Source organism: Salvia splendens, chromosome 8, assembly GCF_004379255.2.
Source record: "Salvia splendens isolate huo1 chromosome 8, SspV2, whole genome shotgun sequence".
Lineage (NCBI taxonomy): Eukaryota > Viridiplantae > Streptophyta > Magnoliopsida > Lamiales > Lamiaceae > Salvia > Salvia splendens.
Window position 1 is genome coordinate 8,388,201 of NC_056039.1, and position 22,803 is coordinate 8,411,003.

Here is a 22,803-nt window from a genome sequence, read left to right on the forward strand (position 1 = left end):
CCGTTTGCCCACTGCTCATCATGCGGAGGGCGTTGGTGTACAAGCCCGAAAATCAGGAGACCGCAACCCTGATTCGGTCCCACCCCTTCCGGCAATCCTCCCCATTGCGTGGCCTCCCCTCCGGGCAAAACCTCTGGTAGGCTGCTGCTATCTTGCCCCACAAGTTGACGATCCTCTAGTTGTTCGAAACGAGAGGATCGTCGCAAACACTCACCCACGCCGTGGACAGCGCGACGTTCTCCGCGTTCGTCCACCTCCTCCGTACCGCGTTGTCGTCCTCACCCGGCTGCGAGGACTCGCCGACCCTTTTCCCCTTGCCTTTCTTCTTTGGGGCGCTCCGACCCCGCCCTGCGCCCCCCGTTTGAACGGGAGCATCCGGAATACCGGAAAGATCTATCCCCAAGTCATCGAAGGAGAAAGTGTCAAACTGGGCCGGAGGAGCAGCCTCCGTTGGCGTCGATGTGTGCGACGAACCAGTCGAAAAATCAACACTGGGGCGATAGACGTCCCCCGGCGTCCCCTGTGTCGCCGGTACCCCCCGAGCATCATCTGCATTCCGGGTGCCCACCCCGGCATTTGGACACTGGGTGCCCACCCCGACATCGCCGGAAACGCCCCCGGCGGACTCCCCCCCGCTGGTATCCTGGGCATCATCTGCTGCCACGGGTACATGTTGTAGTATGGGTGCATCTGACTCGGGTGCATCTGACTCCATCCACTACCCACGGGGATCGGGGGAGTTTGAGATCCGCTACTCCCTGAAGTAGGCTCGTTGTTGAGATCCATTTACCGTTGTTAATCTTGTACATAAATTTAGATAGAGAGAGTACTCGTTAATACAAGTGGTGCGAATGAAAATGATAGGCAAGTCGCGTATATATAGTGTTTCGTAATAAAAAAAAAAATTAAAAATTCGCGCTAGGCGGTGCGCTAGGCGATCCGGACGCTGCAATAGCGCCTAGCGGATCGCCTAGCGCACCGCCTAGCGCCGCGGAACCGCCGAGCGCTAGGCGGTTGAAATAGTTCGCCTAGCGCACCGCCTAGCGCCGGCGCTCGGCTAGGCGGTGCGCTAGCGCTATTGTGGATGCTCTTACAACATAAAATACGATACACAATTAATTTTTTTTAATGGTACTCTAAAACAAATTTCATTTTTTTATTTTTTAGTAAAAATACTTATTTTTAGGTTTACATCTAAAACAAAACAGTAAAAAATGCATAAATAGAGAATATTATTTTAAGTTTGAGTTTAGCGTAAATTGTTGAAATAAAATCATATTTAATGTGATATTTACGCTAAAATGAGTTTGAGTTTAATTTCAAGGATTGGAGATACTCTTATAATCAAATTTCAATCAAGTTAATAATTACCTCCTCCGTCCCCTATTAATTGTCACCATTTAACTTGACACGAATTTTAAGAAATACAGTGGAAAATGAATGAAAAAAGTTAATAAAATATAAGTCTACTTTTATATATTAGTTTTATAATATAATGTTATTGAAATAAGTTAATGGAATGTAGGACCCATTAATCAAAAGTGCCAATTAATGAGGAACTGAGGGAGTCTTCCCAACATATATAAAAAATATAGTCTTATGATATTTCAATTTTGATTTGTCTGCTAAAACTTTATTTTACTAGTAACATTTTTACTCTCTTATCTTTATAATTATTTTTTTTATTTTACCCAAATTTCTTTTAATTATTTTATTTTAGTAATTTCACATCAAAATTAATATGAGGCCGATGGAAGGATAAATATAAATTAATAGTTGTATATTGTTGGATTTTTAAAATTTCGGAATTGACCGAAGCAAAACATATCGACGTTTCCTCTGTAAACTACTTGTGATTTGTAAATTGTCCGCCGCGACGACAATGGCGGCCAACACATCCCGATCCCCAATCACCCCCCTTAATTCCGGAATCCATAACCCTACCTCTAACCGTAATCGATTATTCTCCCTCAGACGTATTAAATCCCATCGCAACTTCCATTTTCACGCCTCTAGCTCTAGTAGTGGCAAAAGCAGCAATGACAACAAAACCCAGGCAATCGACCTGCACAAGCTCGTCCAGGATTCCCCTTACGAGTTCAATTCCAGAGACTCTCTCCCGTCACTTCCTCGTACATCTCATTATCTTCATCTTATTTGAACCCCGATATTGTAGGATATAATTTCGATTGATTACTTTTGAATTGCTGATTGTTTCAGGGCCTTTGACCTCTGCTCAGCTGTCGAACTTGGCGGCGGAAGGGCCTCGTCTCCGCGTCGCTTATCAGGTTCTTCTCCTTCTCCTCCTTCTGAAATTATCTGCATGAAAGCTGCGGTACAACATGTAATTGCATAAATTCCAATGAGAATTGACCATCGCCTGCGCCACGAGAGAGAATATGGTTCTGATTTCGGTTATATATTTTCAAAGGGCGTTCGAGGTGCGTACAGCGAGTCTGCAGCCGAGAAGGCTTATCCGAATTGCGAGGCAGTACCATGTGAACAATTCGACACAGCTTTTCAAGTCAGTGTCTTGTGCCTTATTTGGTGAATTTTAATTACTAGTATCAATTTTATGCTGTGCCTTATTCGGTGAATTGTAATTTCTATCAATTTTATGATGTGCCTTATAACTTATTTGGTGAATTGTAATTTCTATCAATTTCATGATGTGCGTTATTTGTTGAATTGAAGTTGATTATGACATTTCCATTCATCAGATTATAGTATATGCTTTTGATATTTACAAGTTTTTGAAGATATGGTGATGATAAGCTGTCTTCAAATTTCTGTTGAATGCTGAAATCTTGTTTTTAATTACTGCTACTACAGGCAGTAGAGAGGTGGCTTGTTGATAGAGCGGTTTTGCCTATAGAAAATTCGTTGGGAGGCAGTATACACAGGAACTATGATCTTCTACTCCGACATAGGTTGCATATTGTTGGAGAAGTTAAAATTGCAGTCCGTCACTGCTTACTAGCTAATCCCGGGATCAAGATTGAAAATCTAACAAGGGTTCTAAGCCATCCGCAGGTATCTCAAGCCCAATGAAACCAGGTTATTGTTTCTGCAACACAAAGTTTACAGTCAGTAACTCCTGATACTGCAGGCTCTTGCACAGTGTGAGAACACCTTAACTAAGCTGGGCCTGGTTAGGGAAGCTGTGGATGATACTGCTGGTGCAGCAAAGGTAGTATGATTTGCCTTTTCTTGTTAAAGTCTGATTGTAATTTAATTTTACGAGTAACTGCATTCTACTTTATTATGTGCCTAACTCCCCCCCTCCCCTCCCCAGCATGTTGCTTTCCATGAACTAAAAGATGCCGGGGCAGTTGCTAGCTTAACTGCTGCTAAGATCTATGGTCTTGATGTACTTGCTCAGGACATTCAGGTTTGTTTGTAGATATTATATATACATGTGTTGCACAACCATTTTCTTACAGATTGGAAACACTGTCGTTTGTCTACCTTGTCTTTCCAGGATGATACTGATAATGTGACTCGATTCCTTATGCTGGCTAGGGAGCCTATCATACCAGGCACCGATAAACCTTTCAAGGTTAGAATTCCTTTTTTCAAAAAAAATTTCCCATCACACATATTTTCCTCTAACCTACCAACCTAATCATTCATTATTTACTTTCACAGACAAGTATAGTTTTCTCATTAGAGGAAGGTCCTGGGATGCTTTTCAAGGCACTAGCCGTATTTGCTATGAGGAATATCAATCTCACCAAGGTTAGTTTGTCTTTGGCCTCCCGGAATATCTTTACACTTTGTTGTGTATGCCTCTACTGCAACTTATCTTTTTCTGATACTAGATTGAAAGCCGTCCACTGCCAAAGCGGACTCTACAAACATCAGATGACAATTCCATTGGCTTTCCTAAGTAAGTGCTTTGCAGTACTGGTGTGATTCCGGGCTAATATTTTAAGTTTTTCAGGTTATTTGATGAAAAATTAAATTCAACGCAAGTTCTGCTGCTATTATCATAAATCATCCAATTACTGTTTTCAGAGTTCAATTGATAGTTTTCCCTAGATTAATTGTGTGTAATCAGATGGTCTCATTCTTGCATGCAGATGCTTTCCCTATCTTTTCTATGTTGATTTTGAAGCATCCATGGCAGATGAAAGAGCTCAAAATGCTCTAGGTCATCTGAAGGTATGTGCAACCCCTAATGTTCTGCCTGCAATTTTTCCCCTTTTTTCAGTGCTACACCCCAATGTCTAGGTTTCAGTTATTTTCTTATGTATAAACCTTACGATGTTTAATCTTGGCAGGAGTTTGCAACATTTATAAGGGTTCTTGGTGGTTACCCTGCAGACAATGGCCTTCCATAGCTACCTTGTATTTTTGTAAGGCACCTTATATTTGTGAAACTTGTATGCTTTTCAACTGCTTTACATTTGATTTTTAGTGAATAACTTTAGTCTATTTGAGTGAGTTCTTAGCTAAGTGATAAAACTTTTAAAGTACAAACTAAGGACTAATTTTACTTCCTAATGAAAAGCTGCAGTTGTTGTATCATATTTGCTGGGATCGACGTAGATTGAAAACAATAACAAAATATAGTCAAAGAAAAGCAAGACTTGAAAACAAAACCTAATTGGGTTTCTAACTTCTTAACAATGATGCAGGAGTTCAAGATTGGAGGGTAACAATTTATATTCTTCGGCCGGGCTCCCATATACAGTTTTGAAGTACTAGAGATGCTAGAGAAAGCACAAATAATGCCGCACTTTGCACAAGTTGCAGCTTCACCGATTCACTTTTATCTACTGATGTAAGTACGCACGCGGCTTGGTTTGTTCCCCCACCCCCCAAAATTTTCTCCTTTACACTACAGAGTTATTCAACAAATTGCACCACACACCTTCTCCACAAGTTAATCTCTATGTTTTTTTTTAAAGTTTGTTAGCCATCTATTTCTTCATTTTTTACAACTTTTTGGTTAATAAAGTGAGCTTCAAGTAAAATGATGTCCGATAAAATCTTAATTTCATACCGTCAGTTTGGAGCTATGCTTGCAGATAATATATTTTATTTCGCTCAGAAATTTTGGAATATCGTGTTTGACTCTATAATCTTTAATGAAACATACTCTCCTTTTCTCTCACATTTTTTCTTTAAAGACTTGTCGGTGCTTCAATTTAATGGGCATTATTGAACAATTGTTGATTTAAGAAAATTCCCAACTTTACCCGTTCAGAGTTCATTCTATCTTCTAAGTCTTACTTCTATACTCTTCTTATCAAATTAGTGACATCATGTATCGATTTTAAAATACTGTAAGGATTGATATGGCATCATTTACAATTTATACTTGCCTCGCCTATTTCACCGTATTGAACATGCACAATTTTTTTCTTTACACACCTTCCACTTAAATAAGCAATTATATCAATAATTTATTCAAATTTCAAACCAACAATATGATTTCTCGTAATAAGTTGACTTGCTCATTACTAAATGTACTCATTCTCTTGACTCACAACTAATACCAATAGTTTTTCTATTTAGATTATTAAAAAAGCAACCTCTTTATACTTTATTAAATTTCTCCTTTTTATAAATGAACTCTATTTTTTAATAATATTTTAAATATTATATCTCTCTTATTCTATTAATCTTATATAAAACTTATTTCGACATGTGTCATGCGAACCAAGCATGAAACGATTTGTGGAGACTATGAAAAGGACATACAGGCATTCCTATCTTACCAAAACACAAATATAAAATATTTGCTGGTGAGAATCCAAATCTCAAATACTCCCTCCGTCCAAAGATATTAAACTCATTTCTTTTAGCACAAAAATTTAGGAGGTATTGTTTAGTGGTGTAAGTGGGGTTGGTAATAAATGAGATTTTTACCATAAATAGAAATGACTCAAGTATATTGAGACACCCAAAAATAGTATACGAGTTTAATATCTTGAGACGGAGGGGGAGTACTTATTTCATCCATTTAAAGTGAGTATAATTTTCTTTTTAATAGTAGGTCTTTTTCATTGCGTGCGTTTCCTAAAATACAAATACAGCAATAAATATTTCTGCACTTGAACGCTATTCCATACAATCTCGTCTTACTACTAGTAAAAATGAAAAAATGATTGGAATTGACAAATTGACCCTGGACAAGGATTCTTCTCCACAGATTTACAAGTAAACCCCCAAAAGCGACCAGAAAAACCACCCGTTGCAGTTGCCACCGCCGATACTTAACATACTGCTACTAAGCGTTCGCGCATACACACAAACACAAGTAGACATCTATCACCGACACTCTCATTCCTCACATTTCTCGCACTAAACGTCTAAACCGACGCAAAACCTCTTCATCACCTCTCTCACACAAATGCACTTGTTAGTTGGTTGATCCGAGTGCTGCTTAATAGGTCTGTTTTGGCGGTGGATGAAAAATGGAGTACATCCAACATTTACCGACCATGGATCTAATGCGCTCCGAGAAGATGATGTTCGTGCAGCTCATTCTACCCGTCGAGTCTGCTCACCGTGCTATCTCTTATCTCGGCCAGCTCGGTCTCATGCAATTCCGCGACGTACGCTCAGATCTCTCTCTGTTTTTTTTCACTCACATTCTACTGGACGAATTGTTACTCTTCTATTTAGTAACTACAATTATTACTCCTCATTTTTTTGATTTTTTGAATTTGGTGGAGAATGCCTAAAAGAGTGCGGAGATTGATTGGAGGAAATGTAACATCACTCCGAGGGAGTTTAAATGTAACATAATCTCTTGCATTGGGGGTTTGTCTGATTATTTTGCCTCCTGCTTCTAGCAATTAAGGCCGCTGCACTTTATCCTGAAGGATTTGAGTTATATCTGCATTTTTATGCAGAAGAGTGTGAATATTGATTGTCATAGAGTCCATTATGAAATGAACCGAGCTTCATTTATCCCCCTTTTTTAGTGTTCTAATTTTATTTTAAGTTAAGAATTTGGAGAGTTGGATTTGAAGTTCCCGATAGCAAATTTGGTTGAGATTGTTTGGATGAATCATTCTAGTACATTTGAGACTATAACTGTTCACACACTCAGATTGCCACAAGAACGCAAAGGAAGAAAATGAGTTGAGTTAATTTTATGGGAGTTTCAGTAACAAATTAAGGGGTGGGTGTGTTCTTAGCTGAAACCTATGCAAGGTGCTTATTACAAGTGTACACACTAAGGAGTACTCTACAATATGTCCACGACTCCACGACACGTGCATGTCCACAATCGGTGTAACTAAAACAGAGGGATATGCTAAGCTTCACGATGGTGTTAACTAACATGGAAGCCTCTTTCCCTTTCCTGTTACTTCTTTGGACGGTCACATCATCTTGGCCTCTTTAGCCAAGCAGAGGCCTGCATCTGCTGCACGGGTCAAAATAAGTCACTGTCACAAACAATATTTTGACTGATTTTGGTGCATTTGTGTGATTGTGTCCACATTAGACTGCAAAACCTCTCCCAAGTCTCATTAATTCAGATACTAAACTGCAAATAAATCTCAGGTTCATAATCAATTTGTCACTTTGTATTGAGATGGAGTGCAGCTGCTAAGAAAAAAGAAGAAAGTCCTATTCGTTTTGCTGAAGTTTTTTTCATCTAGCATTGGACACTTTGTTATAGTTTTAGACAACGTATTGGCACTTGTATCAAAATTTTATGTTCATGGAATGCTTCTGCAATCCTTTTGTGGATATCTACTCGAATATCTATTTGACTCATTGATAAAATTCTTCTCTCAGCTTATGGATGCTTATATTTTAACAACAATCTTGGATGTTTTCCTAAATTGCAGTTAAATGATGAGAAAAGCCCTTTTCAGAGAACATTTGTTAATCAGGTATGGCTGTGAAATGCTATTGATTATATATTTTTGGGAGATACATTGTCAATCAACTTTATTTCTTAAACTTTGAATGTCACTGTGGAGATTCAAAACACATTTGTTCATGTTTCTGTCACTATTAACAGCTAAGACCATATTTTCTTATTTGGTCAATTGGACTTCTTATTTATTGTTAGTTCTTAGTGAAAATATATACAAACCATTTAGTATCCATATAGATCAATCTATTTTTTATGGAATTAAAAGTTGGAATACACTAATTTATTGTATCAACATACTTCCTTTAACTGTGAAATATTTCTCCATCATATTTCTGTAACTAGGAATTTTTACTAGGAACTTCAATGTAGATTATGTTCTTATGCTCATTTGATGGTAATTATTTCTTAATGAGTTACCATTCTTGCTTTTCAAGATTTACTTTCTGGTATATAATCCAATCCACAGGTTAAAAGATGTGCTGAGATGACCCGAAAACTACGGTTTATCAAGGATCAGATACATAAAGCTTGTTTGACACCATCTTCTAATTCATCTTCTCAATCTGATACTGATTTAGAAGAATTAGAGGTCTGTTCATTTTGTCACTAATCACCATCTACAGATCAATATTTCTGATGCTCCGGCTGTTGCTTATTATAGTTGTGTATACTGATCTTAGATTCAACTTGCTGAGCATGAGCATGGGTTAAGTGAAATGAATGCTAATAGTGAGAAACTGCAGCGGACATACAATGAGCTGCTTGAGTTTAAGATGGTATTGCAGAAGGTACATTATCAAACTATGGATGTTTATGTTCTTTTCTTTGTCAATAAAAAAATGCCTTCCTTTAAAGATTCTTAGTTTGGTACTCTTAAGGTTTTAGGAATTAGGATAAATATTTGTAAACAATATGGAGTACTTTGAATATTTACTATTCTAATTAATACTCCCTCCGTCCCGCTGACAGTGGCTTATTTGTTTTGGCAGTAGATTAAGAAAGTATTTTGTGTGTTAAGTGGTAGGTCCACCAAAGTTGACATAACTTTTTTATGTATAAAAGGTTTCTTTTATTGGACTAGGCTACTTAAAGTGGGATAGCTCAATAAGATATAAATGCCACTTATGGTGGGACAAAAGGAGTAGAAAATTTTGAGTGTCTAACACCGCACTTCCTCACGTGGTTACTTTTATTCTTCAGAGATTGGCATATCAGTGAAGGCAACATTACGTTCTGTTACTTTTTGTTTATGATACATGGCATCAATTTGTACTTGAAATTATGGACCTGACAAAAAGTTTATATCATTGTAGTCGTTGAATAATTTTTTACTTGTAATTGACTAGTTTTATCAGGAGAAATACCACATCATCATGATGGCATGATTTCACTTAATCAAATTCTGAAGCCCTGTTTTCCAATAGACTATTGCCACTTCCATATAGGAAAAGATCATAGAAGTATGAGACATGCATTTAACCATCCAACTAAAGGCAGAAAATAGCATAGTATTACCAAAAAGTATGAAAACCAGGATCATTCTAAAACTTCAGGAGGCAAAGTTTTCATTGTCGGACTGAATCTAAATGTTAACTGGAGATGTATTGGCTCATCAATTAGATTAAATATTCTTCCTATCCTCCATCACCTTATAGTCTACTCTGTTTTTGTTTTTCTGTTTCGTGGTATCATATTTGTGCAATACAAGATTCCATTCATCTCAAAAACATGGTAACTCTAGGCAGGAGACCTCCTTTTACTAAGTGAGAGTCCTATGACAGCCCAGGATACAGAATTAAATGACAATGTCCATATTAGTGATGATTATGCAGACACCTCGTCACTGCTGGATCAGGTATGAAGAACAATAAGGCTTGAGTACATTATGAATCAGTTTTGTTATTGTATTCAGGTAGGTTTTCTAATTTTCAGGAGATTCTAAATGGACCTTCTACTCAGTGTGGTGTGGGATTTATTAGTGGTATCATCCCTAAATCGAAAGTTCTAAGATTTGAGAGGATGCTCTTTCGTACAACAAGGGGAAACATGCTTTTCAATCAGGCACCAGCTTATGACCAAATCCTGGATCCTGCAACTAATGAGATGGTATTGTTTCTTTATTTTTATTTTTGAAGAATATATTTAGCACTTCTAATTTGAATGTTGAAGTTTAGCCATGAAAGGAAGCCTCAGGCATGTTATTTCTGAACAATAGATTGAACATTTACTGTTTGGTTTTGCATCTGCAGGTTGAGAAAACAGTTTTTGTGGTATCATTCTCAGGGGAACAGGTGAGAATAAAAATTCTGAAAATTTGTGAAGCTTTTGGTGCAAATTGCTATCCTGTTCCAGAAGAAATGACCAAGCGGAGGCATATAACTCAAGAGGTATGTTTGTAACTGGATTGCTTTTGTGTTCTATACACATAGAAAAGAAACACATATATGCCTTTCTGTGATTCTTGTTATGGCAATATAGATATATAAATATAATTTCTAGTTTCGTACTTCATTCAATACGCTTGAGGGCTCAGTCCCATTGAGACTCCTCTTATTTGGCTAAAATTGTGGTATAGTTCTCATGCAGAGTAAGAAGATGAACAAAAGTACTGTGCATTTTTCCTGATAAACTAGATCCCATGAGATATAAGTAGCCATCTAGCTCCAGCCCCATGTAACTTCATGTTGCATTAAAACCTTCAATTTAATCAACCATTGGCTCAGGAACTCTTAATAATCAACAGCAGACAGCAGTCTTTAAAGTGGACTGTTTGAAATGATGTTCCCGTAACTACATGTTTGACAGCATCTCTTTGCCTTTGTCAGGTTCTATCACACCTGTCTGATCTGAAGACAACCTTAGAGGCTGGCCTCTGTCATCGAGATAAGGTTTTGACATCCATTGGATTTCACCTCCCCAAGTGGATGAACATGGTAGGACTGAGCTGCTATAGTTTCTGTTTAAGTTTGAAAATCATTGATGCGTTAGTATGCAAACTAATTTAATTTCTTGACTTCTCTCTCTAGGTGAAAAGGGAAAAGGCTGTTTATGACACATTAAATATGCTGAATTTTGATGTCACAAAGAAGTGTTTGGTGGGTGAGGGTTGGTGTCCTATCTTTGCTAAAACTAAGGTACTTCTACTATATACACTCTTTTGTTTGTTTGTGGAAGTAATGGGCGCGCTTCATCCAGTATAACATTTGTTGAAAGGGGTGAGATCTGGCTACATATTGCAGATACAGGAAGCTCTGCTACGTGCAACATGTGATAGTAATTCACAAGCTGATATAATCTTTCACGTGAAGGACTCAGTTGAGTCTCCTCCAACATATTTTCAAACCAACAATTTCACATATGCATATCAAGAAATTGTAAATGCATATGGGTAAGCCAGCGTGTTTGAGCCGTATCTTTTTTATGACATCAGCTTCTTATTTATATCTTTCATTTCTGTCTAGTTTTGTTTTGTTGAATAATTGGATTTACCAATATCACTGTAACACCGTTGTCTTTAGTTTCTGTGTTTCTGATGCACACCTTTATCTGGCAGTGTTGCTAAATACCAGGAGGCGAACCCTGCAGTTTATTCAATTATTACGTTTCCGTTTCTTTTTGCTGTGATGTTCGGGGACTGGGGTCATGGTATATGCTTGCTATTAGGGGCGCTGATTCTAATTGTCCGTGAAAAGAAACTTGGATCTCAAGTATGCCATCTACTTTTGGAGCTTCCATAGCATGAGTTTTCCAACTATATATTTGCACTTGCAGACACAATTTTGCTATTTTTATATCCTTTCTCATTGGCTATTTGAATTTTCGTGCTACTGTTGTGCATTTAATTTTACTTCAGGTTTCCGTGATACAACAAACTAAGCTGAAGATATTATTGTTTTGTTGGATTCTAAAGTTCATGAATTCATGAAGTCTATAATCAAACTATCTATAATCAAACTACTTTACATTGGTTTATATTCTTGAACATGCCCCATAATTTGGTAATCATTTTCTCTTGAGGGAGTTGGCAGAGATTAGCCTCAATACAAAAAGTATGCTTGCTTGCTATGTTATGTGAATTAAATAATTAATCATGATCTTTGCTTCTGAAAATTTATGTCGGAAGGAATTGTATTTAGAAGGAAATGTTAGGTTGCTCGTGTTTGATTAATTTAGAGATTGATATATTTGTGTATAATTTTACTCGAAAGAAAAGGCAAAGAAGTTATAAAGGAGTAGTTGGTTCTGAGAAGTACTTGCACAAGTTGCATGGCCTTGGTCATTTAGCTCAATGGCTGTGTATTTTCATGATATCTTGAGGTGATTTAAAATTAATGTTTCAGAAGAAAATTTAACAACTTGAATCAACTTCTCATCATGGATAGAAACAGGAATAAAGTAACCAAGTTTTTTCAGCTATAGAATACCATGTCAGAGATGCTATATCTAAAACCCAATATGAGTTCCATTTCTGGAGTAAATATATACAATTCGTACAGAGTAAAATCTCTTCTCTAATGAGTGGACGAGATGGTCATCTTAATTAAACTTTTACTTTCTTATGTGTTGTGTACTGTATATGCTAAATTATTTATTATAACAAAATGTTTACTCCACCAATCTATTTGCTCTCATTTCTTTCAGTTTTTCATATCTTAATTGTTCATCTCCTTCAGAAACTTGGAAGCTTCATGGAGATGCTATTTGGTGGTCGATATGTACTCCTCCTGATGTCTCTCTTTTCAATTTATTGTGGCTTGATATACAACGAATTTTTTTCCGTTCCTTTTAACATATTTGGAAGCTCTGCCTATAGATGCCGGGATGCTACATGCAGGTAAGAATGAGTGTTTGATTACTGTTGATGAGGTTTATGTAGGAATGATTGAATAAATCCTTCGAATTTATAGTGGTATGGGACATAATGCACAAGAATATAGGAAGTCTCACTCGGGCTCCTTTAATGGTCTGATTGGCTTTGAAATTGGTGTATTCTATAGCTATCTTCCTTCACTTCCACAGTTGAATTATTTCTATTCCATCTAAAACATAGAAGTTCATAATAAGTACTCGAAATAAGTAACCTTTGCTGTCTATGTGTTTTCAATGGAATTTGGTTCATTATCTTGTTCCTGAGATTAAACAGTATTATAATATTTCTATAGAATCTTCAAGTTAGAAAACTGACACATGTACAGATGTACTACATGGGCACCCAAACTTTTTCTATAAGCTCATTTTACTATTGTATTAATGAGAAATCATTTGGGCGTTGGGCCTTTTCACTGGACAAGTTAAAATTATGAACCATAAATCTTTTCTAATATTCTATATTTAGTATGAAAAAGTCTGTATTATTGCAGGGTTATATCCTATGTTCTCCGCTAACACTAACCAATCTGGTTTTCGTACTGTTCCATTTTAGTGTCAACTATACCTGTCTATTTATCTACATTTTTCTGATGCGTTTTAGTACTCTTGCCTGTCATTTTAATTTGTTAATGTATAACTAACATTGTTTCTCTCTTTCCCGCCTTGACAGTGAATCTCGTTCTATTGGTTTAGTCAAATATCAAGACACATATCCATTTGGCGTGGATCCAAGTTGGCGTGGAAGTCGTTCTGAGCTGCCTTTCTTAAATTCTTTGAAAATGAAAATGTCTATTTTGTTCGGCATTGCACAAATGAATTTAGGAATCGTCCTAAGTTATTTTAATGCTCGCCACTTTCGCAACTTGCTTGATGTTAAGTATGTTGTCTCAACTGTTCTTTTTTTCAAAAACTCCTAATCTTTCACAGCCAAAAACTTATTCAACTCTCTTTCCAGGTATCAGTTTGTACCTCAAATGATCTTCCTTAACAGTCTGTTTGGGTATCTTTCTCTTCTCATCATTACAAAATGGTGTACTGGTTCTAAAGCAGACCTTTATCATGTGATGATTTACATGTTCTTAAGTCCTTTGGAAGACTTAGGTGAAAACCAGCTGTTTTGGGGTCAGAGCTTTTGCCAGGCATGCTTGCTATAAATCTTATGTTACTGGTGACATTGTATATAATGTATACATAGGCTGGTATTTACTAATTTACATTATTTGTAGGTTATATTGTTGCTTTTGGCTGGTATTGCTGTTCCATGGATGCTCTTTCCAAAACCTTATATTTTGAAGAGACTCCACTCTGAGGTACTCCCCAATGTTTTTAGCTCTGCCGTGTATCTCTCTTTAGCTCCTTTATCCTGGGAGATGGTTGTGGAAACTCTGCTCTATAATTGCACCTGTACGGTTATATTACTTTTGCCCGTCTAAATTTACTTTCATTTCTTTTATGATAGATTTCTACCATATCATCTTTCGCTTTGTGTCCTGATGGCATTGAAATAATTATTGACTTTGCCCTTTGTGTGTGTATCTAAGAGATTTCACGGCCGAACATATCAGAGTCTTGAAACCTCAGACATCTATACTGACGGGGAATATGATTCTGCAAGCCAATCGGACCCTGAGGAATTTGATTTTACCGAGGTATTTGTGCATCAAATGATACACACCATCGAATTTGTACTTGGTGCAGTATCAAATACTGCGTCATATCTCCGGCTGTGGGCTTTGAGGTAGGATCAATTCCATCATGTAGTTAAGTTCCATCTTGGCTATCAATCTTGTAATCCGTTTTTGTTGTATTTTGGCAGTTTGGCCCACTCGGAGTTATCGACTGTTTTCTACGAAAAAGTCCTCCTTCTTGCGTGGGGGTAAGTTTTCTTATCAATGGGCCCAAAGCATTGTACAATTATTGATGCCCTTTGACTCCAATAGACTCCTTGCATTGTTAATGAAACCTCCCTTCGATATTGTTTTGGCTTTCTCAAAGACATTCTGCATTTGAACTTTAGCTGCTGTGGAGAATATCTATGTTATTTTCGCATTTCTGGGGTTAATTTCTATTTCTAGTCAATTATGCTTCATGCTAATTATGTAAAGTTAGTTGACATGAAAAGGACAAAAAAATACTAGTACTACCCAAATTTTTGCTTCTGATCAACTACCCTTTTATTCTTGGCATATAAATGGTTGCCTTGCATGACCTGAGATGAAGGTTCTATACCATGCTAACAAAAAATTCCTCTTTTGGCCAAATGTTACTGAATGCAGGTATGACAGTCTGGTTATTCGTTTGGTGGGTCTGGCAGTTTTTGCTTTCGCCACAGCATTTATACTACTCATGATGGAGACACTCAGTGCTTTCCTCCATGCCCTGCGTCTTCATTGGGTGGAATTTCAGAATAAGTTCTACAGCGGCGATGGCTACAAATTTGAACCCTTTTTGTTTCCTGCATTGAATGATGGTGAAGATTAGAAGCTCTCACTTCCACGTCTATTTGGCATTTTTATGAGGAGGTAGCAGCGGGGAAGATGAAATCTCTTGGTGCGCCTTCTGAGTGTAGAGTTGGACACTGACAAGCTCTCGATTTTCAACATCATACATACATAGGCTCAAGAGTATAGATGCAATGGTCTATGTCTATCTATAAGGTGTGCGTGTAAACCATATCCTCCTAGTGTGAAGGAGTTATACACTTCTCTGTGCGTAAACTGTCTGTATTTTGTTCGTTCTAATGGGTCTCCTTGCTAGCCTAGCCATACATAACTTTCATAAACAACAGTCACTGCGTGTGCTATATGATATGCCACTTTTGATTCTTTACCTGTTTGAAATAATCAATATTCATCAGTATTACAGTAATGGCAATAGTTGGATAACATTGGATGGTTTAGCTGTTTGCTCAGACGCCTCAGTTATCAGTCTGTGTGTGCAGAGCTTATTTGATAACTAAGAGTGGTCTTTGCGTGATAAAAACCAACTTTTATTAGCTTTAGTAATTTGAATTATTGAGATCAACCAATCCATTACACCAATAATGCAACAAAATCAATACATGTTTGAATATTTTATTACAACATGACTCAGATCAACCAACCCTAACAATTTTAAGATTTATGATACTTGTAGGAAGATGCGCACACAAGATAGAACACCAGATTCAATGCTCCTATCCCACTGCACAACCAATACACATTGTCCAGTCTCCCGTTGTTTATATTGTTGGGCAACCATTCCGTGGCACTCTGGACAATATCGATGACAAGATTGCTCGAATAGTAGCCCCCTGCGACAGTCAAAGCAACGACAGCAGTTGCAGTGGTCTTGAACGAAGCTGGGAATTCTTGGTAACAGAATGCAACTTGTCCGGCAAAATGGAACCCTTCCGACACTCCTACAATGGCTAGCTGTGGCGCCAGCCACAACAACGACATAGGAACCACTCTGAGATCACGCGATCTCGCCTCCCTTAGTCTCTTTGCCTCCACAAGTGCCGCAACAATGTTGCTGACTATAGTGATGATGTGGCCAATCCCAATGCGTTGCAGGTGCGTGGGAGGCCTAGCGGGAGCGAGCTTTACCCAGAGCGGGAATACAAGGCGGTCTAACAACGGTATCGTGACACAGGTTCCGATGAGCGAACACAAATGGATTGAAGCAACTGGGATTTTGAAATGAGAGTTGAGACGATTGTCCATGGTTTTGCCTTGTATGATCATGAAACTCATCAGCACTGCTATAGGTATACACAGTATCAAACCACTAATCCATATTGGCACAATCTTGATTAGCCTTTTCAGATCTTCAACTTGTTGCACTGTGCATAATTTCCATGGATTCACTATCTTTGAACTAGACTCTTCTTCACTCTTGACCGCTGCACTGTTCAAGAACCTACAATTTTAACCAAATATAGTTTAAACTACATATAGAGCTAGTAGTAATTAATTATATAGCATATCATGTGATAATAAACTTACTTGAAAAATGGCGTGGGAGAGTTGAAACCATCTCCATCATGATGATAATCTCCAGTTTGTGGTGAGAGAGACATCTTCCTTTTCTTGATGGCGGCAACGATGACACAAGCCAAGCTCTTGAAAGGGCTGCCAGTGGGCTTGACAAAGCGATAAAATTTCGTGCCACAGAGGAAGACCACCAAACCAATCAGATTGGCCATGGTGAAGATGGTGAAACCCCAGCCCCAGCCTAGGTGTTCCTCCACGTATACCATGACCGTTACGCTCACAAAGTTTGCCACATAGAGTGTGAAAAGGTACCAATTGAAGAATATCCCCTGATGTTTTGTGGTGTCTAGCTGATCTGCTCCCATGGATGCAAGAGTGAAGCGCGTGCCTCCGTCTCCCACAGAGAGAAGAGCCAAGCTGAGGTACAGAAGGCCGGCTTGAAGAGGCGTTGGATGCTTGCAGAAAATGGAACCCTTTTCACAACTAGGAGGCCTCAAATGGCTCACAGTTGCAGATAGAAGCAACAGCACTACCCCCTGCATAATTCTTGAAAATGTTGATCTCTTCCTTTTTTTATGATTTATGAAAAAAGGAGAGAGAAATAAAAAATTGAAACATACCAGCAAAGAGATGAAGGAGGAGAAGCAGATGACAGAAAAGCAGCCAGCAAATGAATCAGCAATGATTGCAGCAAAGATAGGGATGAAAGCCAAGGTTCCATTGACATAGTTGGTGATTTTAGCAGCAGATGCATCTTCAAAGTGGAACTCATCTTTCAAGAATGTAATAAGGTTGACGCTTAATCCAGATGACAGTGCCAACAAACCACCCGTTGCTGTTTTTCCACAAAAAAAAAAATCAAACTTGTAAAAATGGCTCTAGCTTGAGTTGGTGTTATTGAAAGAGACAGGAAAAAGAACCTATGAAGAAAGGAAATGTGATCCATCCGCCGCGAGCACGGCGCAGAAGTGAAGGTGCTTCACTCTCCATCAGTTCCCACTCTAAGTTGTTGCTCTTTATTTTCAGTGTTTTTTCAATGTTGAAGGTTGAACTTTATGAGGAGGGAATCGAAAGGTAAGCATGCATTGTACTTTGTCATATGCTAATTACTCTTTTAGTAAGAGTCAACTGCAAAATAAAAGTGTATGGATCATTTTTTATTTTTTTTATTTTTTTGTCTTAGCATTATTCTATTAAAAAAATTGCCTTATTTTTATATTGGATACAAGACAAGAATTTATAGTAATAATACATAAATAGATAGAGTATCACATTAATTATACGATTATCTATGTATAATAATGCATATAAAATTTTGTAAAATAGGTCTAGCTTTGTTATATATTAATGAGAAGAAATAAATCCAAATAAAAAATGGAGACATTATATAAAATATAAGGGAGAAATTAGAGAAGTCAAATTTAATAAATAGAGAAACAAAGAAGAGAGATAGATCATAGATAGAGAGATGAGAGAGATATAAATAATGGAGTACCAAAATAGTCATTAGGAGAAAAAAGGGAAAATAGTGGAACAATACATCGAATGTGATTATGATCAGATAGATACCTTTAGTGATATTTCATTTTATTACGTATTGAAAATATGCAAATACACTTGTTTAGAGGCCATTTTTATAATTCAATGCACGTAAGAATTAATCAAATTCATACTATAATTATATGTTTTTGCCTTCTTTGTATTGATATCTATAACCTTGATTGCCAATTACTGCTTTAAAATCAATGTCAATTTTAAATTTGATTGTGATTTACAGGTAACAAAAATCCTATACCTAATTCAAATCCAAAAATGTTAGGCGAGTAGTTTTATTTTATTTTTTTGCATGCTTTACCAAAAAAACATGGTTCCTCAATAATTCAATTCTTTCACTTTGTCCCTAAGAAATGGATTCAAAAGTATAGTGGGGTTTGCCTTTTTCAGGTTAATTAGAGATCTAATTAATCTATATATTAATTAATGATGAAGTGGAGAAATTAAAAAAAAAACACTTTATTTCAAACTTATGCAAAATGATACTACAACTCTACTGTATTTATAGTCATCCTAACTTATTATAAAAATTCTCTAACCCTCCCGACGACAATACAAAGGTGGTCGGGTCCTCCCACGAGTGGCTAGCCTTAATGAACCAGCGCAACAACGAGCTCTTCCTCTCCAACGCCGCCACATCAAGCCCCCCAATCCAGTCCCTCCCCAACCCGAGCTCAACCTCGAACCAGGCACCAGCAGAGCCCTTGTCTCCAAGCTAATCCTCTCCACACCCCCCGACGACGAGTGCTGTCATTCCGCCCGTACGACTGCCCCCGGCCACAGCCACGAGTGGGTCCCCTTCGGCAACCTATACACGTTAGGAAACGACAACCTCCACTATCCAAAGGATTACGATGATTTCGTGTTTTCATCCAAAAGCAATGTCTGCACTTGCTTGACCAACTCGATGTTAAGCAATTGGGGGTTGGAGGACTGGGACCTAGCTAACTTGGATTCTCCCAAATTAGCTTGGATTGGGAGAAACGATGGAACCTCATTTTTTTATGCATACTACTACGTATATTTATATAGGGTCATGTTAAAATACATATACTATCCAATCCAACGTATTTCAATGCATAGTAGATAAAATATAAGTAAAAGAGTAAAATAGTAAATCTACTATAGTAAATCTGCTACACCATTGAAATAATACTCCCTCCGTCCCATGGTACTTGCACTATTCTATTTCGGCTCGTCTCAAACTACTTACATTATTTCTAGTTTAAGTTAGAATTAATGTATTTAACTAATATGTTAAATTAAGTTAAGAGCCATTTTATTAAGTTATGTCTCATTACACTTCAAATTCTAATTTAATTATAAAAAAAATCAATCACAAATTTATGGCATAAAATGAAAAGTGCGAGTAACATGGGACGGAGGGAGTATCAGATTGAAAAAAGTTAAAAATGTGAAAAGACAAAATTGCCCAGCAGCCCAAAAGGATTTTCGGGTGGAAAATAGCCAGAAGGATCAATTTCAAAATAAACTCTTAGTCCAGGGACTACTGATGATATTTTTAAAGTCCAGGAACTATGAGCGAGATAAACCCATAGTCCATGGACCATTTTTGTAGTTTACTCTATATTTTAAGTGCTTTTTAGTTGATCAAAGAATGCACTATTTTTGAAGTATTAAGATTGTTCATTGTATATCTGATATACGGCCATTTATATCATAAGACAATCAATTTGATTGTTTTTAGTTGGTTATAGGGCTTGAGGCTATTTCTATTTCTTTTATTTAATATTAAAAATGCCCAATATCGTCTGCCAATATGTTGATATGGCCTTTGATGCCTCCAATGTGATAAATTTCTTGGAGAAAAAATGAAACTTGAAGATGAATAAGTCCAGTTTCATGATTTATATGTAAGGGAAAAATGATATAGCAGTGTTATCTCACTAAAGAAACGGATATTGACATTTATATAACTATATCCTTTCTTCTTTCAGTAGTTGATATGAAATTCTCCGAGTTGTTGTTGACTTTATAAATGCAACTATTTTGCAACACAGGTTCCCGCACGAGCAACAGCAGCTGCAGTTGTGGCCCAAGTGCATCTCGACCGGGCCATGAGCTTTCAGTTTATGAGCAATTGGCTTTGGATTAAATTCCTAAAACAATGATGAATTGCCTTAGATAACAAAAAATTAATTAGTAGAGCAAGACCATACCATCCATTTACGGCGACAAATGGGTGTCGGTTACTTATTAAAGGGGCAATCCCTTGACTATTCATGGTCGAAAAGCTTATATAAACACAATACTTAACATTTCCTACGTACATGTTCAACCCCTAGAAATCCAAGGATTAGTTATATGGCTATAACATGGGACTCAAACATAAATACAAAAGTATCTTACCAAATTAGGCACACTCTACTCTCCCTCCTTTGGAACCATCGGGATACTTTTACTAGTGCTTTCGTGGTATAGTAGTTGTCAAGTTTTAAGAAAATGGAATATTACAATCCCTGAAATATGAAAATGACAATAAATATTTATTAGCATCATACCACAGGCGGAGACAACAATCGTGCCTATATAGACGCCATCATATCCCAACATTAATATTAAATTTCTTCACAAAGGCAATTTCGTTATACGCACTATTTTTAGCTACCTGCGCAAATAAGTATTTTAAGCAAGATATAAAGATGACAATCATCATTTTGAGTTCTTACCTTTATGATTGAACTGTCTTTATGATGGAAGTATCTCTACCCCAGAACAATCTTACAATACTGATAGGTCAAAAAGAACTACATTAAAAAAGCCTTAAGAGAATTAACTATAACACGTCGACAAACAATTACCTCTATTGGAAGATAAATGGGGTTTGACCAGTGCCAACTGAAGGTTGGCAAGAAAGGATAAATTAGAGTATTTTTTTCTCCTGATGGAAGTATTATGCAATTGAAGGAAGACCTTTACAGTATTTTCTTTCCATGGAAGGAAAACTTGTATAGTGTCAATTGTTAATAAATTCAATAACAATACACAAGAAAGACCAAATATGCTTACTCTAAATCATTTGTTTGCTCTTTAGCAATCAAATAAATCTTCTTGCATTGTGTCTCATTTATATGTTCAACCTGAACACCTTGTAAAAGGTCATTCACCTCGATATAGTAAGATAAACCTATAGTAAGGTCTTTGTTGAGTGTCTTGACATATTCTGAGATCAGAATAAGTTTTCAGAATACTACTAGGCCGCCAGACATGTCGGGTAACAAACAATGCAAACAAAGAAGGGCTAGAGGATGCCCGCACGGGCTTAACTCAGTTGGTTCCTGGGTGGTAGATTGTCCCTAAGCAGACAGGATCGAATGCTGGCAGCCGCAGTGTGGGAGTTTCACCACTGTGGTGGCTCCTTGTGTGCTGGTTACCAGTGTAAGTTCCTCCCACCTAATGGGCCGCTGAGGTACCGTGTTTGAACCCCTCCATAGCGATGTCGGGCCGGGTTATGGGGGCGCCTGGGGTGAGCGAATCACCTTTTGTCCCTAAAGAAGGGCTAGAGGAAACTTTCCTAGACTCATCAGACAAGGGTGAAAACTTCTGCAAGAAAGCTCCTCGATGTAGTTTCCACATGCCCTGCAGGTTCTACCAGAAACAATGTGGTGTACATCCTTCGAGTGTTTTTTCACATCATCATGGCTTCGCATCCCATTTCCCTTACACCTTTTCTACTCCATGTTGCATTTGTAGATATTGATTCTTGCTTTTGCTCTTTCAGCGACATTCTCTCATACATTCGCACAGACCCAATCTTAGAGAGAAAGAAAGTCATTGTAGTAAATAAAAATGAAACAAAGTAAAAATGACGAAACAAAGTGAAAATGTCAAAAAATGAAACAAAGTGAAAAATGACATTTTTGTACTTTAATCAGTTGAAAAATAGTGCAAATTAAAGAAAATTTGGGTTGAATTTGATAATATATCAAAACGTGGATGTGGCTTGAATTTGATAAACTCTGTTTCATTTAGAAAAGCATGATGACTATTGAATTAGGATTCTGAAATACAAGTACAATACAGAGCGAGCGGATCCGAAAAAGGAAAAGAAATTGACCTTCCCTTCCAAGTTCCCCTGCAGACGCGTAACCAGAACAATCACAAATCAGAGTCGATTGTGTGCTAATATCAACCTTAAGCAAAGATTCGAGAGAGATATGAAAAAACAAAATGGATTTGAGAGAGAGATGAAAAAATAAATTGGATTTGAGAGAGATATATGAAAAAACAAAATGGAGTGAGAGTCTAAGAGAGATGCTGTGACAGGATGTAGATATAGATATATCAGGAGGGATGTGATCAATCTGTTAAAATAAAAACAAAATATAATACCTTTTTTTAGTTTGAGGTTGAATTTCATCTCATAATCGACGCTCAATCTATTTTCTTATGAATTCTTCATGTAACACAGAACCGAGAGAAAGTTTATTCTTCAAATTTCATCTATTTTATGAATTTAGTATTGTATTGGTGAATCGATATTTTAGAATATCCACCATTGTTCTGTTGACATTTGTAATATAGTTTACTGACATTGTT

General features: G+C 37.2%; 3 protein-coding genes and 1 long non-coding RNA gene across 14 annotated transcripts; 2 read left to right on the plus strand and 2 right to left on the minus strand.

Moving 5' to 3' along the window:
• Positions 1-1,813: 1,813 nt before the first annotated feature.
• LOC121744290 (arogenate dehydratase 2-like) lies at positions 1,814-5,119 on the plus strand. The gene is made up of 12 exons (XM_042137779.1): positions 1,814-2,132; positions 2,221-2,288; positions 2,432-2,524; positions 2,833-3,033; positions 3,110-3,190; positions 3,296-3,391; positions 3,482-3,559; positions 3,649-3,738; positions 3,822-3,889; positions 4,083-4,164; positions 4,284-4,358; positions 4,641-5,119. The coding sequence occupies exons 1-11, from the start codon at positions 1,883-1,885 to the stop codon at positions 4,341-4,343; spliced, it is 1,167 nt and encodes a 388-aa protein (XP_041993713.1). The 5' UTR covers positions 1,814-1,882; the 3' UTR covers positions 4,344-4,358; positions 4,641-5,119.
• LOC121744289 (V-type proton ATPase subunit a1-like) lies at positions 4,653-15,544 on the plus strand. Of its 8 annotated transcripts, none has more exons than XM_042137771.1 (19): positions 4,657-4,786; positions 6,402-6,566; positions 7,815-7,859; positions 8,313-8,435; positions 8,527-8,634; positions 9,588-9,701; positions 9,779-9,952; positions 10,096-10,233; positions 10,672-10,779; positions 10,873-10,980; positions 11,086-11,234; positions 11,400-11,553; positions 12,520-12,680; positions 13,386-13,592; positions 13,671-13,854; positions 13,942-14,025; positions 14,257-14,453; positions 14,532-14,591; positions 14,992-15,544. In XM_042137771.1, exons 2-19 carry the CDS (start codon positions 6,426-6,428, stop codon positions 15,194-15,196), a joined length of 2,460 nt encoding a protein of 819 aa, XP_041993705.1. In that variant the 5' UTR covers positions 4,657-4,786; positions 6,402-6,425; the 3' UTR covers positions 15,197-15,544. The 8 variants fall into 8 exon arrangements, with proteins under 8 accessions (XP_041993709.1, XP_041993705.1, XP_041993712.1 ...); XM_042137778.1 differs by lacking the exon at positions 6,402-6,566 and adding an exon at positions 5,673-5,753 and having other exon boundaries at positions 4,743-4,786; XM_042137772.1 differs by lacking the exon at positions 4,657-4,786 and adding an exon at positions 6,161-6,268.
• A 176-nt stretch (positions 15,545-15,720) lies between these two features.
• LOC121744050 (protein NRT1/ PTR FAMILY 2.7-like) lies at positions 15,721-17,733 on the minus strand. 2 transcript variants are annotated; one of them, XM_042137491.1, is made up of 4 exons: positions 17,610-17,733; positions 17,310-17,524; positions 16,702-17,225; positions 15,721-16,615 (listed from the first exon to the last, which is right to left on the minus strand). In XM_042137491.1, the coding sequence occupies exons 1-4, from the start codon at positions 17,677-17,679 to the stop codon at positions 15,829-15,831; spliced, it is 1,596 nt and encodes a 531-aa protein (XP_041993425.1). In that variant the 5' UTR covers positions 17,680-17,733; the 3' UTR covers positions 15,721-15,828. The 2 variants fall into 2 exon arrangements, with proteins under 2 accessions (XP_041993425.1, XP_041993424.1); XM_042137490.1 differs by having other exon boundaries at positions 16,702-17,524.
• A 2,356-nt stretch (positions 17,734-20,089) lies between these two features.
• On the minus strand, positions 20,090-22,567 carry LOC121743192. Of its 3 annotated transcripts, XR_006038226.1 has the most exons (4): positions 21,066-22,562; positions 20,934-20,993; positions 20,614-20,723; positions 20,090-20,363 (listed from the first exon to the last, which is right to left on the minus strand). It is a non-coding gene; the product is annotated as an uncharacterized LOC121743192 (long non-coding RNA). The 3 variants fall into 3 exon arrangements; XR_006038225.1 differs by having other exon boundaries at positions 20,934-22,562; XR_006038224.1 differs by having other exon boundaries at positions 20,614-22,567.
• Positions 22,568-22,803: the final 236 nt, after the last annotated feature.

Coding starts and splice junctions, on each gene's coding strand:
- LOC121744290 (XM_042137779.1), top strand. CDS start 1,883: ATGGCGGCCAACACATCCCGATCCCCAATCACCCCCCTTAATTCCGGA. Junction 3,739..3,821: donor GGAATATCAATCTCACCAAG/GTTAGTTTGTCT, acceptor TTCTGATACTAG/ATTGAAAGCCGTCCACTGCC. Junction 3,890..4,082: donor AATTCCATTGGCTTTCCTAA/GTAAGTGCTTTG, acceptor TCTTGCATGCAG/ATGCTTTCCCTATCTTTTCT.
- LOC121744289 (XM_042137771.1), top strand. CDS start 6,426: ATGGAGTACATCCAACATTTACCGACCATGGATCTAATGCGCTCCGAG. Junction 7,860..8,312: donor AGAGAACATTTGTTAATCAG/GTATGGCTGTGA, acceptor TCCAATCCACAG/GTTAAAAGATGTGCTGAGAT. Junction 14,454..14,531: donor CTCCGGCTGTGGGCTTTGAG/GTAGGATCAATT, acceptor GTATTTTGGCAG/TTTGGCCCACTCGGAGTTAT.
- LOC121744050 (XM_042137490.1), bottom strand. CDS start 17,679: ATGGAGAGTGAAGCACCTTCACTTCTGCGCCGTGCTCGCGGCGGATGG. Junction 17,525..17,609: donor CACATTTCCTTTCTTCATAG/GTTCTTTTTCCT, acceptor GTGGAAAAACAG/CAACGGGTGGTTTGTTGGCA. Junction 16,616..16,701: donor TCTCCCACGCCATTTTTCAA/GTAAGTTTATTA, acceptor TTAAAATTGTAG/GTTCTTGAACAGTGCAGCGG.